The sequence below is a fragment of the Cibotium barometz genome, chromosome 51 (genome assembly GCF_041138505.1).
Source record: "Cibotium barometz isolate CiBa-2024 chromosome 51, ASM4113850v1, whole genome shotgun sequence".
Lineage (NCBI taxonomy): Eukaryota > Viridiplantae > Streptophyta > Polypodiopsida > Cyatheales > Cibotiaceae > Cibotium > Cibotium barometz.
In genome coordinates this window covers 35,624,656-35,640,707 of record NC_141096.1, presented here as the reverse complement: position 1 = coordinate 35,640,707, position 16,052 = coordinate 35,624,656, and the positions used below count along the sequence as shown (strand labels likewise).

The window sequence follows — 16,052 nt, the reverse complement described above, 5'->3', positions numbered from 1 at the left end:
TCTAGCTCTCTTTTGTCTCCCTTGCTCCATGCCCACCCGTATGAGTCCATATGGTGGAACTCTAGACTATGGATTACCATCTTAAAGAATTTTATTGAGCATTTCCAACCAATCTACTCCATTGGTGAGGGGCTCTAGTGGCATTTCTTGTTGTCTGAGCTTCTTCAGTCTCCCCACCTACAACAATTAATCATGACACAGTGTCACTCCCCCACTCAACTCTAGATTTGGTTATGCAGCCTCCATCGAGGGATACGGGTGATGTCGCATCGCTTGGCTTAGTAGCTATAGAAGGATGAGGCTCCCATCTCAAACACATGTTGATGGCTGTCTTGGGGATATCTTGATCTTTAATTCTGATCTGGTAATATCCAAATTTGAGATCTATCTTTGTGAACATTTGGGTTCCACTTAGCCGATCCAAAAGTTCATCAATCCTAGGAATAGGATATTTATTTTTGACTATTAATTGATTTAATCCTCTGTAATCAATACAGAGTCTTAACATTTCATCTTTCTTTTTCTGAAAGAGAACAGGCCCACCCCAAGGTGAAACATTGGGTCTTATGAATCCTTGCCCTAGCAGCTGTCTTAACTGCTCCTTTAGTTCTATGGCTTCTGGAACTGGCATCTTGTATGCATGCTGGGCTATTGGTTGAGCTCCGGAAGTTAGCTCTATCTCATGATCTACTTCATGAGTTGCAGGCATCTCAGTCAGCTCTTTTGGGAATACATCAGCATACTTACTTAGCCATTCTAGTTCCTTAGCATGATTTCATGGTTTTCCTGGTGGGTAGCTGCTCTGAGAGAGCGACTTTCTATGCTTTATGAGTCTCTCTTATGGTTGATTTCATTGTGGGTAGCTGAGAGAACATCTTTCTATGCTTTATGAGTCTCTCTTATGGTTGCTTTTCATTGTGGGTAGTAGCTGAGAGAGTGTCTTTCTATGCTTTATGAGTCTTTCTTGTGGTTGGTTGGTTCTAGTTTCTTATCTCCTTTTTAAGTGTTTTGATGGTTTGATGGTTTTTATTGTCCTCCTTCTGCACTTGTTTGTACTCTTCTATCACACATTTCATCTCCTCAATGTGGGCTTAGAGTGTGGATACTTCATTGGTTTATTCTTTAAGGTACTAGGTGGTGGCCAACACATGCTCCTTAAGTTGTTACAGTGGTACTACATCCATCTATGTGCTGGTCCTCCACAACACTAGTGTTTTACTACTTCCTTTCGGCTCCAACCCCATTACTACCTTTAGGTTGTAGAACTTAGCTTTCTACCTTTAGCTTTGCGTTCTCTTCCTTGAGCACGTTAGCCTCTTCACTACTTCTGGTATCACCTAATGTACCCATTCTAGATCCTTTCTTTTCTCTTGAGGGTTGGTTATCTAGACTACTCTACATCCTTGCCGATAATTGGCTTCTGCTATCCCTTCCCAAAATTTGTATTCTAGTCTTATGGAGAAAGTAAACTTACTTGCTTATAGGTAGGTGTGGGGCAAGTGTGGATGTATCCATGATAGCTTTCAACTTTTCTAGGTAACCCTCCCACATCGCCCGTAGCTCTACTAATGCCAAGGTAGGCTCGACACACAAGGAAAGACTTGGAAGCCACCATTTAGTCCAAGGCCTACCATTGAACACAAAACTACTAAGCAGGAGGATGACCCTCAAAGGCAAAGATGTGGTACTCTCAACCTAAGCTTCACTGAATCCTAGTCAAGTTACTAGAAGAATCCTAAGGCTTCTACGAGAGAAACTCCTCTATTTGGGTCCCAAAACCTCATCATTTTTCACCACAACAGCTTAAGCCAAAAATTCCAAGCGATGGACCTAGTACCCCATATCACCCCACTAGTCGACACTTTGATGGATCCCAAAAAAGCTAGAAGCCCGAGCCTTCTACTACGAAGGGAATGAAATATGGTGTCACATATTTATGTAATTAAGGGGGAGTGTTGGAAGTAGAATTTTGATAGTATTAATTATGCAATGTTAGAAGGATAAGCACATGGGTAGGCGCTACCTTATAAAGGTGACAACTCATGGATAAGGATGCCACATGGCAAAGAGCCTTGTTTAGAGGCTATGTATATTAGAAGCCTCTCATATTGTAATACATTTGGTTAGAGGCTATGTATATTAGAAGCCTTGGTTAGAGGCTATGTATATTAGAAGCCTCTCATATTGTAATACATTTGGTTGATAATATATTGTAATACATTTGGTTAAGTGTGCTTATATGGTTGATAACATATCGTAATACATTTAGTTGAGTGTACTCATTGGTATGGTTGATAATATATTTTGTAATACATTTGGTTGAGTGTGCTCATTGGTGTCCGCACTTCGTAATCATGGATTATCTTAATTATTTTGATCCTCTCTAATCTAATCTCTCTCGTTAAGTGTATCACTCTACCAAGTTGATCCCTAGCACCTTACATAATCAATATGGTATTATAGCCATGGATTATCTTAATTATTTTGATCCTCTCTAATCTAATCTCTCTCGTTAAGTGTATCACTCTACCAAGTTGATCCCTAGCACCTTACATAATCAATATGGTATTATAGCCATGCTAGGTTTTTAGGATTTAGTAGAGAGTTGATAGTAGATTTGCTCATTAGTTCATTTTCTTAGGGATTTATGCATTTTGTTCTTTGATTTTGGAAAATTAGCAGAGATTATTTCGTAGATTACCTTTTTTTAAGGTTCAATGGGAGGATTGGAGGTTTATTTAAGTTGTTCATGGAATAAGAAAGTGATGATTTTAGCGATATAAAGATTTTTAGTGTCTACATCCTTAAGAAGGTACTAAGAAGACATTTGTGTCTCAATGGTTCAATGGAAGGATTGGAGGTTTATTAAAGTTTTTCATGGAGTAAGAAAGTGAAGATTTTAGCAATATAAAGATTTTTAGAGTTTACATCCTTAAGAAGCTACCAAGAAGACATTTGTGTCTCCAGAAAAAGGTTGGTTTTAGGTTTTAATGTGAAGAGGGATGCTATTGATGGGATGTGTGACTCCCATGGTTCTTTGCATTTAGCAAGGAATATAAAGAGGTGCGCGTTTGTCCAAGTAAGGGATAAGAGGTGCATGCTTGTCCAAGTAAGGGATAAGTGGTAGTGGGCTGAGGATGCATCCCACCTGAAGCACACTAATGTTGTTGAGAGGGAGGAGTAGGTTGAAACTGAAGTCCACTTGCGTAGCCTACTTGAGCCAGGAGTATAGGGCCACACACACGAGTGCTAAGGGAGTCCTTCACCGAGGGGGAGTGCTGAAAATTATGGTGATGGATGATTTATATCTGAGGGGGAGTGCATGAGTCTTAGAATGGTGTGTGGAGGTCTAAAGGGCCTCATATCAAAGGTTATTTATATGGTATGTGTGTTCAAAGGTTGATTTTATTAGTGACGTTGGAAAAGCTAAAAAGTAGATCAAAGGTTATTTATATGGTATGTGTGTTCAAAGGTTGATTTTATTAGTGACATTGGAAAAGCTAAAAAGTAGATCAAATTTAGGTCATTGAGATTTCTTTAGGAGAGAATCACGTGATTGAGAGAATCAAGGGGAGATGGAGTGAATGGAGATAATCATAGAGAGGAAAGTGGATCTAGAGATGCCCCTTGAGAGCTATAAATGGATGTATTATCAAGCTTGTTTTAGGTGGAATTCGCAAGGCAGGCATAGCCTTGTTTATGCTTATTTTGTGTTCGCCTTAAATTTGATTAGTACTAATGATCTTGCTTAAATGTGTGTGCGTGTGTGTGTGTGTGAGAGAGAGAGAGAGAGAGAGAGAGAGAGAGAGAGAATGCATAGACAAAGACGTCCCTCCTCAACAACTGCAAAAATGGATCTAGCTCTTCTTTTAAAAGATATTATTAAAATCATTGAGTCTTTGAAAAAAACTGAATATATATATGCATAGCATATTCCCTTCTATTCTTTTGGTTACATATAAAATACAAACAAGAGGGGGGGGGCTTACGATTTTTGCAACTGAGTTTACAAACAAAAAGAAAACAAGGGAAAACTTTCTAGTCTAGAGCTGGGTTAGTATGTGGTGATACTCTTAATTAGGCACACTAACATTCTTGTTTGGTAACAACTCAGATGGCAACAACTACCATGGTGGTGCCGTTTATGCTGGGAGCCCTTCTGCTGATTTGGATTTTCTCTCTCTTGATCTTGCTCTTGCGCTCACCACCACCGCGACCCCTCCCTTCAGCCCACGGTCTATTTAATCCTCCATTAGTATTTTCTGAAAATTAACAAGCAAAACCTATTTTTCTCCATTTTTAAAATGTTATTTATGCATCCTTGCTGACCTCTCTTTCTTTCTATGGATCTGCAGCACATGCCAACAAGAAGAAAAACGTTCTGCTAGCCATTGCTCACCCAGATGACGAGTCCATGTAAGTGATTTTAAGAGGATTAATCCAATTAAATGAAGATTATACCTGTTTTATGCAAGATCCATGCCTAGCTTATTTGATTAGAGAAAGATTACCGCAAGTCAACCAGAATTATACAGAGCTTAAGTATGTAAAGTAAGAGTATGCATACAAAGCTTATCTAAAACGAGGGAAATTATTTATCAATCATGTAAATAAAGAGATATTATTATTTGTAAACAGAGGGAAATTATACATAAATAAAGGGAGATTAGTATTTGTAGAAAGTATTCATACCTCATGTGCAAAATCTATTTTCTTCATATAATTTTAAAAAGTTTTTTTTTAAATAAAAAATGTTTTTCTTTTTGAAGGCAATGTTTATGTGAACCACGACGCTTGAATTGCATTATTTTCATTGCTTCCAATTTTGTCTTGAGAGGCCATGGTTGAGGTGTATATCTATTTGGTCAAAGTCATGTGAGACTTGCACGCGGTCCCATCCATGCCGCATATGGTTTGGCTTTAGCCATGAGAAGTTAGGACTCATAGCCTAGGAGTCTTTCCTTCCTTGCGAGGCGGCCACACTTGACAGGCCATGGTGCAACGGTGGCTAGCCACACCCATAGGTGAAAATTATAGGCCTTCTCACAGCACAATGTCCTTTGCCGGTGACAAGGTTTGAACTTGTGCCATCAAGCATGAGTGGCTCATTGCTAGACCAACTCATTGGGGACAAATTAAGAGTATATGTGTTAATGTAGATGATAATGAATTATGTGTAGCTTATATTGGTGCAGAAGCATGATACATCATAGCTTGGAAGAACAATTGAGGTTCATCTACTGATCTTTTGCCCTCTTCTTGCAGGTTTTTTGCTCCGACTCTCCTCTCATTGGCCTCTCTTGGTTGTTACCAAGTTCGGATACTTTGTTTCTCCAATGGTAATGCCTTTTTGTAACTTGCTCATGTAGTTAAAGGTTGGTTGGGTAGATACTTTTTGAGCTTCCCATTTATTTGAAAGCCATATGCCTTATTGATTTCGATATGATGAAAGGCTCCAATGACTAGGCAGCAGCTCCTAGTAATCATTCAAATAAGAACTGATCGTTAGCAAGTGGGTTTGCACCATGATTTGTTTACTTAAAGACTCTTTGCAAAGTGCATGCAGGGAACGCCGAAGGTCTGGGTGCCATCAGAAAGCAAGAAATGTTATCTGCATGTTCTTTTCTTAAGGTAACACATTTTCCTTAGGTGATTCTGTGTTTGACCATCTTTCTTTGCCTTTAGTAATTAATGGTAGAATGTGAGAGTTCAATGTGTTGAGACTGTTTACAGGTAAGAATCTTATTGCAAATTAGCTTGGCATTTCTTGGAAATGCATATTATTTGTGATTTTCTTATGCTCATGCATCAGTTCTTGGAGCGTAGGTGCCGATGGAGAATGTGGAGGTACTAGACGATCCAGCTCTTCAAGTGAGTAAGCCAAGTATTATTGCATATCTAATGCATATATACATGTGTGTGTGTGCGTGTGAAGATAAGCACATATCTACCTATGTATCTACCTATCTTCATTATGGAAAGTATAGTCACACACACACACACACACACACACACACGTGTGCGTGTGCGTATGCTTATTTCTATACACATGTGTATGAGTGTGCGCGTGCGTGTCCACACACACACATTATTATGTATGTATGTATGTATATGTTTATGCATGTGTATGAATGTATACATACATACATTGACGATGTATGAATGTGTATGTATGTATATGTACATGTTTATGTGTTTGTATAAATACATACATTGATGATGATGTATAAATGTATGAAGATATATTCACACATGTGCACGCGTGCACACACACATATACATATAATAGGTTTACACATATATGTATATTTACACATACTGGAAAAAAAAGCCACTGTTTCTATTAGATCAAATGTACAGAGAGACTCCCTCAAAGCAATAGAGGTCTCACAAATGTTGAAAACTAAAAACATTAGAAAAACAAATCAAGATGAGACTGATCTAACTACTGTAGTTGATAGCAATCATGTAGAGATTGTTGTAATGATTGATGGAAATACTGATACTTGTCCACATGGCCACAGGGAGTATCACAAATCTACCACTATTGGTGGTATAATCAATCGGTAGCTCCTTGCTGCTGTGATATGTGAAAAAGAAAATTTCACAAAAACAAAAGTCTCCTCTCTATGGAATATCCAATCTTCCAGTCTATCCTGGTGAGGGTTCAGTATGACATTCTGGAAGGGCTGTAATTGTGTTTGGATTTTCTGCCATGTAGGTCTGTAATGCATACCCATACTCCATCTTCATTGAGTCTTCGGGAAAGATAAAACCCGTTCCTCAGGAGATATGGCATCTTGCATAGTTCATAGGTCTTTGATAGATAGGAGGTGTAATCGTCAATGGAGCAACAAAAGTGCGACTTCAATGTATGTTTTCTTGCCTGAATGAATTTGCTGTCGAAGGGGAGGTCTACCAGACTAGTGAACATATTGCAATACTACTTCTAGTCAACAATCAGCCGGCTTGCGTATGGGCAGCCAGGAATCTTGCCTTGGACATGTCCAAATAGTATATCCACTCTACTGCATGAAGACCTGTGTTTTTTGGGGAAGTATCAGGACCCATACGGAGGTTTATGGATTATATTGTTGGCTCGGCATTTCTACAACCTATGTACTGGCTGAATTCTATGGTTGCCTCATGTTGGGCTGTGTTATGGTTTGTATATGGATAATCTGACATCTCTGGTGGGGAGAGTAAGGCCCTCAAAGTTTATACATGATATTTTTTCCTTGGCTAATAAAATACTCGGGGGGTCGGTGTCAAAGTCGCACAACAACAACATGCACACCACCCCAGGGCACTGAGCAACATCAGTGGTTGGACTTCCATCTCCCAGCCGTTGCTTCCCCCAAAAATCCGCCTGGAGGAGACATATGTGACAAGGTGCCACCACACCCTATATATGGCTCTTCGACTTTCCATGTTTTTGCATATGGAATAATCCACCACTCCCAGTCATGCGATAACCCGAGAGTAGCTACGAGAATTGCCACTTCCAACACCCTCCTTCAATTTTAGCACCTCGATCAACAGAGGCTAGGACTGGCCCAGGACCACACAAGTCCAAGCTCTGATACCACGTCAGAGTCACATAGCAACAACACGCATACCACCCCATGGCACTGACCATGCCAGTATGCACAAACCAATATTTTGGGACGTTTGATTAACGATAGCACCAAGGCACTTGTAGAGAAATTTTGGAAGGAGAATTTTGAGAGCCTCGCAAGTGTAGTGGTCTTACTACATGGTAGTACTGTGATCGAAAGACTTCATACTTTGGTGAGTTCATTGGAACTGTGTGGTTGTATGTGATTTTCTCACTATGTGTACGCATTGGATTGGTGTCCATGGCTATTGGTTTATGCTTGGCATGGGATTGGTGTCCATGGCTATTGGTTTATGCTTGGCATGGGATTGACGCTTGTCATGTGATATTGTGGACATGATCTTTCGTTGAGACTTGACATGTTCATGTTCGGAATGTCATGTTTGGGATTAGGTGTTCCGCTGGGACTTGATGTGTTCATGCCCGGAATATCTGGTGGACTTGGCTTTCCGTTGGGACTTGTGTCTGTGTGTACATGCCCGGAAACGCTTGGAGAATTGACTTTCCAGTGGGTCTGGTACCTCGTGTACTTGCCTGGAAACATCAACGCTTGGAGGATTGGCTTTCCACTGGGTCTAGTATTTCGGGTACTTGCTTGGAAACGTCCTTTGGTATAGCTTCATGAACCAGAACTTGGTTGGTTAAGTACATGCGTTTATTCCTGTAAGGCCACTTCACAAGGGATACCATGTCACCTAGTCCATGATATGTGATGGAGGAAGGGTACTCTGGGGACTTGTGCTTGAGCACTCTTTCTATACATTATTTCCTTGTGGACATCCTTTGGTTATGGCTATCCATTGGTGGATAGATGGACTTCCTTATGGAAGTATGGTATACAGGTCTATCAATTCCTGGACTTCTTTTTAGGGGATTTGAACCCATCCTCAGGTTTATGGATTATGTTTATGGCTCTCTTGGGATACCATTGAAGGCAAAAGGGGTGTTAGGGTTAGGGTTTGGAGATGCTGCAAACAGACGTGGAGAGCAAGAGAGAGAGAGAACACGACTTCTTTGTATTCAGTTGATAAAAATGTGAAGTACAATAGCCACATAATAAGTGACCTAAAGAGATGTGTTCACATGTCCGGCCATAAAATGTGCCGGGTGGACCAAAACACCTATAAACTGCATATAAGTGAAACTAAGCTAAACTGGGGAAAAAACCTCCACTAACTGAAGTAAAAAGTGCCCCAGTAATCTACTGATGATCACTAGCACTCCTCTGGGTGCATACACAGCATAAAACCCAACAAACCTCCCTGGAGTGATATGTGATCACTGTACATCATCCACCAAAAGGAAACAAATTCAAAGCAGTGCGGAATGCTTCGAATTTCGGACGTGGTAATGCCTTGGTGAAGATGTCTGCCACATTCTGATCTGTAGGACAGTAGATCAGACTGATATCTCCTGCCTGGAGTCTCTCCCGAACAAAATGATAGTGAATCTCAATGTGTTTCGTGCGAGCATGAAACACAGGATTCCTGGCCACAGCAATGGCACTCTGACTATCAGTATAGATAGGTGTAGGCTCCTCCATTGAAATATCCATATCAGTCATGAGACGACGCAGCCAAACACACTCAACAGTAGTAGTGTAGGCTGCTCTGTACTGTGCCTCACAAGACGAAGTGGCCACTGTGGTCTGTTTCTTGCTTAGCCAAGAAATGCATGAAGAGCCAAGAAAGAAACAATTTCCACTAGTGGAATGTCTGGTATCAAAATCACCAGCCCAATCTGAATCACTGTAAGCGTATAAGTGCATGTCACCCCCCTCAGGATAAAGCAATCCAAGAGACAAGGTACCCTGCAAATAACGGAATACACGCTTCACAGCTTACCAATGTGATAACCGCGGGCTGTGCATGAATCTGCTCAACTGAGAAACTGCATACTGAATATCTGGCCTTGTATTACACAAGTAAATAAGGCACCCAACAGCCTGAGCATATGTAGTGGCATCAAAGGAAATACTGTCATCTTGTAGTGACAGTTTCATCCCAGGCTCCATAGGAGTACTAATAGGCTTGCAATCCTGAAATTTAAACTTCTCCAGAAGTTTAGCAACATACCGTGATTGCAACAACCCAATGCCTCTGTTATCCTGCACAAACTGTATGCCCAAATAGTAGTGTACAAGCCCCAAGTCAGACATGTCAAATGTCTGCTGCAGTATCTCTTTAAAAGCTGCAATTTTGTCATCATTTGATCCCATGAGCAAGAGATCATCCACATAAAGACTGATGATGACCAACAGATTTGTCTCTTCTTTCTTTACATACAGAGTGGCTTCTGATGGACTGTTCACAAATCCCTGAGTGAGTAGGAAAGCATCTATTTTTGCATACCAAGCTCGTGGAGCTTGTTTCAAACCATACAAGGCCTTTTTCAGCCTGCATACTTTCCCCTCATGACCATGTTCTGCAAAACCCATGGGCTGAAATACATAAACTTCCTCATCGAGGTCCCCATGTAGGAATGCAGTCTTTATGTCCAACTGGTGAACAACCCAACCACGATGTGCAGCCAATGCAATGACACACCTAAGTGTCGACATACGGGATGTAGGAGCAAAAGTCTCCTCATAATCAATGCCCTTCTTCTGTGCATAGCCCTTTGCAACTAGACGGGCTTTGTACCTGTCAATGGATCCATTTGCATGTCTTTTCAACTTATAGACCCATTTAGTACCAATTGCTTTCTTGCCTTTGGGCAGATCAACCAAATCCCATGTTTGATTCCTTTTAATAGAATCAAGCTCATCCTGCATGGCTTTGTTCCAATGCACATTGTCTCGTGCATCCACAAATGAATCAGGCTCTTCATCATCCTGTAAACTGGCTGCCATAACCAGATTCAAATCCATGATGTGTGCATGCTCATTGGTCCGTGTCTCCCTACGAGTACGACCAGCAAGAGGACCCTCTAAACGGCCGTCCTGTAATGTCCTCAAATACCATCTAGGTATGTGTCTGACCTGTGGTGCCTGCTGCCCCATATTTGGTTCAGCTTCTGGCTCAATTTGCTGCTGAATTTCTGCACCACCTACATCATTTGCTGGCTGTCCTGTACCTTCATGAGTTGGATCACCAACTGTGGAATGAAACTCCATAGGTAGTAGACCTTCAAACACATCAATTTCAGCCTGATTTGCCTCATAACCAGCCATGGATATTTCTGATTTTTCATCAAAAATCACATCCCGACTAGTGAATATCTTCCTGGATAGTGGGTCATATAACCGGTAGCCCTTGCTCTCACGGCTATACCCAACAAAAATGCATTTTGTGGCTCTATCATCCAGCTTCCTCCTCAATTCTTTGGGTATGTGTGCATATGCAAGACACCCAAAGATACAAAAATGCGATACAGAAGGCTTGCGGCCATGCCAAGCCTCAAAAGGAGTAATGGAAACCAATGCCTTTGTGGGACATCGATTCAAAATATGACAAGCACACATGACAGCTTCCACCCAAAAGATATGTGGTAGCCTTTTTGCCTTTAGCATACATCTGGCCATCTCCATGAGTGACCGATTCTTCCTTTCTGCAACCCCATTCTGCTGTGGAGTGTAAGGAGTAGTATACTGATGTTTTATACCTCTACTCCCAAGAAAGGAATTCAGCATGTGTGACATATATTCCCCCCCTCGGTCAGAACGGAGAGTCTTGACCTTGCATCCTGACTCTGTTTCAGCAAGTGCTACAAAGGCCAAAAATGCATCATATACCTGTGATTTCTATGTCAAAGGATAGACCCAGCATATACGAGAGAAGTCATCAATAAATGTTGCAAAATAGAAGCAACCACCTAATGACTTCGTCTGCATGGTACCACAAAGATCACTGTGTATAAGCTGCAACTTTGCAGTTGCTCTTAGAGCCTGATCACGTGGGAAGGAAAACCTATGCATTTTTCCCAAAATACATCCTTCACAAATGTGATCTGGAGGCTTCTCCATGAGAGGTAGATCTGTAAACATATATGTCGCTGCATAAGCATAAGACTACCAAAATTTACATGCCCCATGCGAGCATGCCATAACTCCGCATCAACCATAGCTGGAGTAAGAGTGAATGCATTATAAGCAGATTGATCCACTGGCTGAAATGCATCCAACTGATAAAGTCCATGACATAATGTACCAGTTAGCATCAAGGTCAAGGCATTAGCTTTGTCTCTGACCATGCATTTATCATCATCAAAGTGGACTTGCATACCACAATGTGCTAAAGAAGAAATGGACAACAAATTCTTCTTTATCCCTGGTACGTATAAGGCATCTGTAAGGCGGAGAATGGAGCCATCAATGGCTGTGAGCTGAATCTCCCCAATGCCACGAACTGGATATGAAGCATTGTTGGCACACTGAACAGTTTTGCCAACAGGGGCAGGGCCAACATGACTAAACAAATCCCTGCGAGATGTGTGATGCTTTGAGGCACCACTATCAAAATACCAAGTACATGCATGCTCTGTCATACTGAGTGCCTGTGAAGACCAAGAGGCATCATAGCTGCATGTATAAAAACAGTAATCCCTGTCCTCAACAAAAGAAGCAGTCTCTGGAGGAGCTTTAGAAGCATCATTAACAGACATCCCAGCTTCCTTTGCCTTCTCTTTGGCAATCCTCTTCCTACATTCAGTGATGTAGTGACCTGGCTTCTTACAGTAATGACATTTGCCCTTCTTCTTGGGCTGTCCATCACCTTTCTTGGTATCCTGTGAAGAACCACCATCACCTGAATTCTGATTTGAACTCTTTGGCTGAGTTTTTCCTTTCCCCTTTTGACCTGTAGTAAATGCTTGTTCAGCATTTGTGTTCATATTCATATTCTTCCTCATTTGCTCTTCTTGTAGCAAGAGAGCAACAAGTTCCTGATACTTGAGGGGTTCAATAGCATTCCTCATGCTGAGGTTCAAAGAGGTATGAAAAGCCAAGTAAGATCTTGGCAAAGAGTGCAAGATGGTGGACACAAGCTGTGTCTCAGGAATAATCTCATCCACATTGATGAGTTGCTCTCTCAAATCCTGCAGCTTGTTTAAGTGGCTAGACATTCATTTTCTGATTTTCTAGCTCTCTTTTCAAAAATGAGATCCTAGCCTCATTACGAGCAGCATACATCTGCTCCAAAGTCACCCATGCATTCTGTGAAGAGCCAGCTGAATGAATATGAGGTATAATAGACCTCTGTACTGACAATGCAATGAGTGACAAAGCTTGTGCATCCCTGGCATCCCATGTCTTTTGAGCATTTGTTCTTTGAACAGGCAATGGCTGCCCTGGAGCCTGTACCTGTTGTCCTCGTCCACGAGCACCCCCCTGGGGAGGAGTCTCTGGAGCCAATGGACCTGGACGTGGTTCATCACCACTAACAAAATCCCAAAGACCTTTTGCCACAAGCACATTTTTCAGCATAAAACTCCACAAGGAGTAGTTCGTGCCGTCCAATTTGTCTTCCTTAGACAAATACGTGAATACATCACTTTGCTGTTGATTTGCCATTATGCCTACGCACAATGTTGTACCTGTGTATAAAAAAACCCAATAGCAAGAACCCTGAAAACAACTGTACTCCACTGAATACAGTTCACCTAGATATGCGTGCACTCTCAATCCTCTGAATGTGCAGCTCAATGCACCAATGACTGAGTAGAGCAGCAAATGGCGTACACAATGCCAAAATGCCCCAAAAATGCCCAAATTTACTGCACCCAAAACTGTGCAAAAAACCTGTAGACTTCTCTGCTAGAAAGTCTGCCTGTAGTGCCTGTAGCTTTTCACAGAGAAAATAGTATTGCCCAAAAACAGAATTTTTAATGCTTACCACAAGTTGACTGACCAGGTTGTGGTACATATGCAGGTACAGTCCACCAAAAAAAAACACGTACTGTTGACTGTACTGTACAGGTACAGTCGACTTGTACTTTACAGGACTGAAGGTGATAGCAGGCAGATACTTTGCAGGTATTGTGAAGGTACACTGCAGGCAGGTACAGTACGGGTTCACTGCAGGTACACTGCAGGCAGGTACCACGGGTACAGAAGTCGACCAGTGCAGTTCGAGGCCGGTTGACGTGCGCTGACAGATGCAGTCGGCGCTGACAGGTACAGTCGGCGTTGACTGTACGGAGCAGGTACAGATGTACGGAGCAGGTACGGGCGCTGACAGGTGCAGTTGGCGTTGACAAGATGCAGTCGGCGCTGACTGTACGGGCTGTACGGATGGCTTCAGTACTCCTGCTGACGGCGGCGAACAGGCGAACAGGTACAGTGGGCAGCTGTACGTTTTGCAGACGGCGCACAGTGTACGGGGTAGAGCAATAATGTACGGGTTGTACGGAGACAGAATGTGGCAGTGTACGGGCAGGGCAAGGGCAAGCCTTCAATGCTCTGATACCAAATGAAGACAAAAGGGGTGTTAGGGTTAGGGTTTGGAGATGCTGCAAACAGACGTGGAGAGCAACAGAGAGAGAACACGACTTCTTTGTATTCAGCTGATAAAAATGTGAAGTACAATAGCCACACAATAAGTGACCTAAAGAGATGTGTTCACATGTCCGGCTATAAAATGTGCCGGGTGGATCAAAACACCTATAAACTGCATATAAGTGAAACTAAGCTAAACTGGGGAAAAAACCTCCACTAACTGAAGTAAAAAGTGCCCCAGTAATCTACTGATGATCACTAGCACTCCTCTGGGTGCATACACAGCATAAAACCCAACAACCATGTCACCTAGTCCATGATATGTGATGGAGGAAGGGTACTCTGGGGACTTGTGCTTGAGCACTCTTTCTATACATTATTTCCTTGTGGACATCCTTTGGTTATGGACATCCATTGGTGGATAGATGGACTTCCTTATGGAAGTATGGTATAAAGGTCTATCAATTCCTGGACTTCTTTTCAGGGGATTTGAACCCATCCTCAGGTTTATGGATTATGTTTATGGCTCTCTTATTGGGACAGATTATTATTTTTTGGCTCCGTTTATTTGGGATGCATTGGACTTATGAAATTCATGGTTATTTCATGGATCGAGGATTTCTCTTTGGATTTCTACTAGTGGCCGAAATGCCTAAAAATATGTGTAGCAGAAATGTTTATGGAGCACCAAGACAACTATTCCTATAAGTGATTCTCATCTTATGTTTCACACTTGAGTCCACTTCTCATCCAAGGTGTGTGGTCAGAGTACCAACACGGAGTGCAAGTGGTAGAGTGGACATGATGCCTGGTTGGCAGGGGACTTATGTCTATGCCAAGGGTCATGTGGACAGACGCCTTGTTGGCAAGGGACTTATGTGTACGCCAAGGGTCGGTAGACTGGAATCTGGTATTATGGAGACTTGTTTTGTCTTACCCATTTATTTTGGGACATGATTATGATAACTAGATGTATGGGACTGTTTTGTCTCGCCCATTTATTTTGGGACATGATTATGTTATCTGGACTTATGGTACTGTTTTGTCTCACCCATTTATTTGGGACATGATTATGATATCTGGACTTATGGGACTGTTTTGTCTTGCCCATTTATTTGGGACATGGATTCTTTCAGTTATATTGGATTTTTGAGATTGTCTCATGTGGCTCACTTGATGGGACATGATTATATCTTCGATATATGGCTTGGAGCTTAAAGTTGTGGACAACTTTTCAGAAGATGGGGAGGATGTCACTAGCTTGGACATTTCCCAGTATGGAAGGGGTCTAGTGGACTTCAGGACGTCTAAATAAGTACAAGCTTCGGGAATGGGGGATTATCGTGGAATACAATGGATCATACTCCTAAAATTTAGGAGAGTTGCTATTTTTAGCCCGACTCCGATGGAAATTTTGTTCGCGTCGGTACACATCCAGAATTGAGCAAATACCAAGAATTGCCAAAGTACCTATGACAAATGGGCTACCAGTTGGGATATTTTTAGAGATAAAGTTTATGGAAGGACCCATCTCTTAGATTGGGACATGTGGCAAGAAAGTGGATCAAAGTGAGACAATTGGCCTGACACTTGTTAGAAAGTGGATTGAAGTGAGACAAGTGGCCTCACACTTGTCACGTCAGCTATTGTGTGGCTCTCCACTTCTTATCATAGCCTTATCTTTCCATTTTCACTCATGGGAGCCCCAAATCTATAAATTGGAGCCCTCTCTGTTCTTTTCGAGAGGCTCTCTTGCTGCACACTAGCCTCTACCATGCTGGTTGCCCACATTCTCATCAACCACTACTTTGGAGAGTTCCTACACTCCTTCACTCCCCTCAACAGAAGGTTTCTTTATTTCTTTAGCCTCTTGATGGCTGCACCATCCCTGTACCGGCTGATTTATGTATTGTACTTGATGATTTATGGACTATGGGAAACTCGCCTTTATATATGTCCATAGGGTGCTGGTTGGCTGGCATAAAGGCTGTTGGCTTGTTT

General features: G+C 41.9%; 1 protein-coding gene across 1 annotated transcript; it reads left to right on the top strand.

Annotated features, from left to right (window-relative positions):
• The first annotated feature begins 4,018 nt into the window (after positions 1–4,018).
• On the top strand, positions 4,019–13,949 carry LOC147609586 (uncharacterized). The gene is made up of 7 exons (XM_086787981.1): positions 4,019–4,235; positions 4,356–4,416; positions 5,266–5,339; positions 5,567–5,631; positions 5,827–5,917; positions 13,533–13,615; positions 13,731–13,949. Exons 1-7 carry the CDS (start codon positions 4,115–4,117, stop codon positions 13,947–13,949), a joined length of 714 nt encoding a protein of 237 aa, XP_086644107.1. The 5' UTR covers positions 4,019–4,114.
• The last annotated feature ends 2,103 nt before the right edge of the window (positions 13,950–16,052 follow it).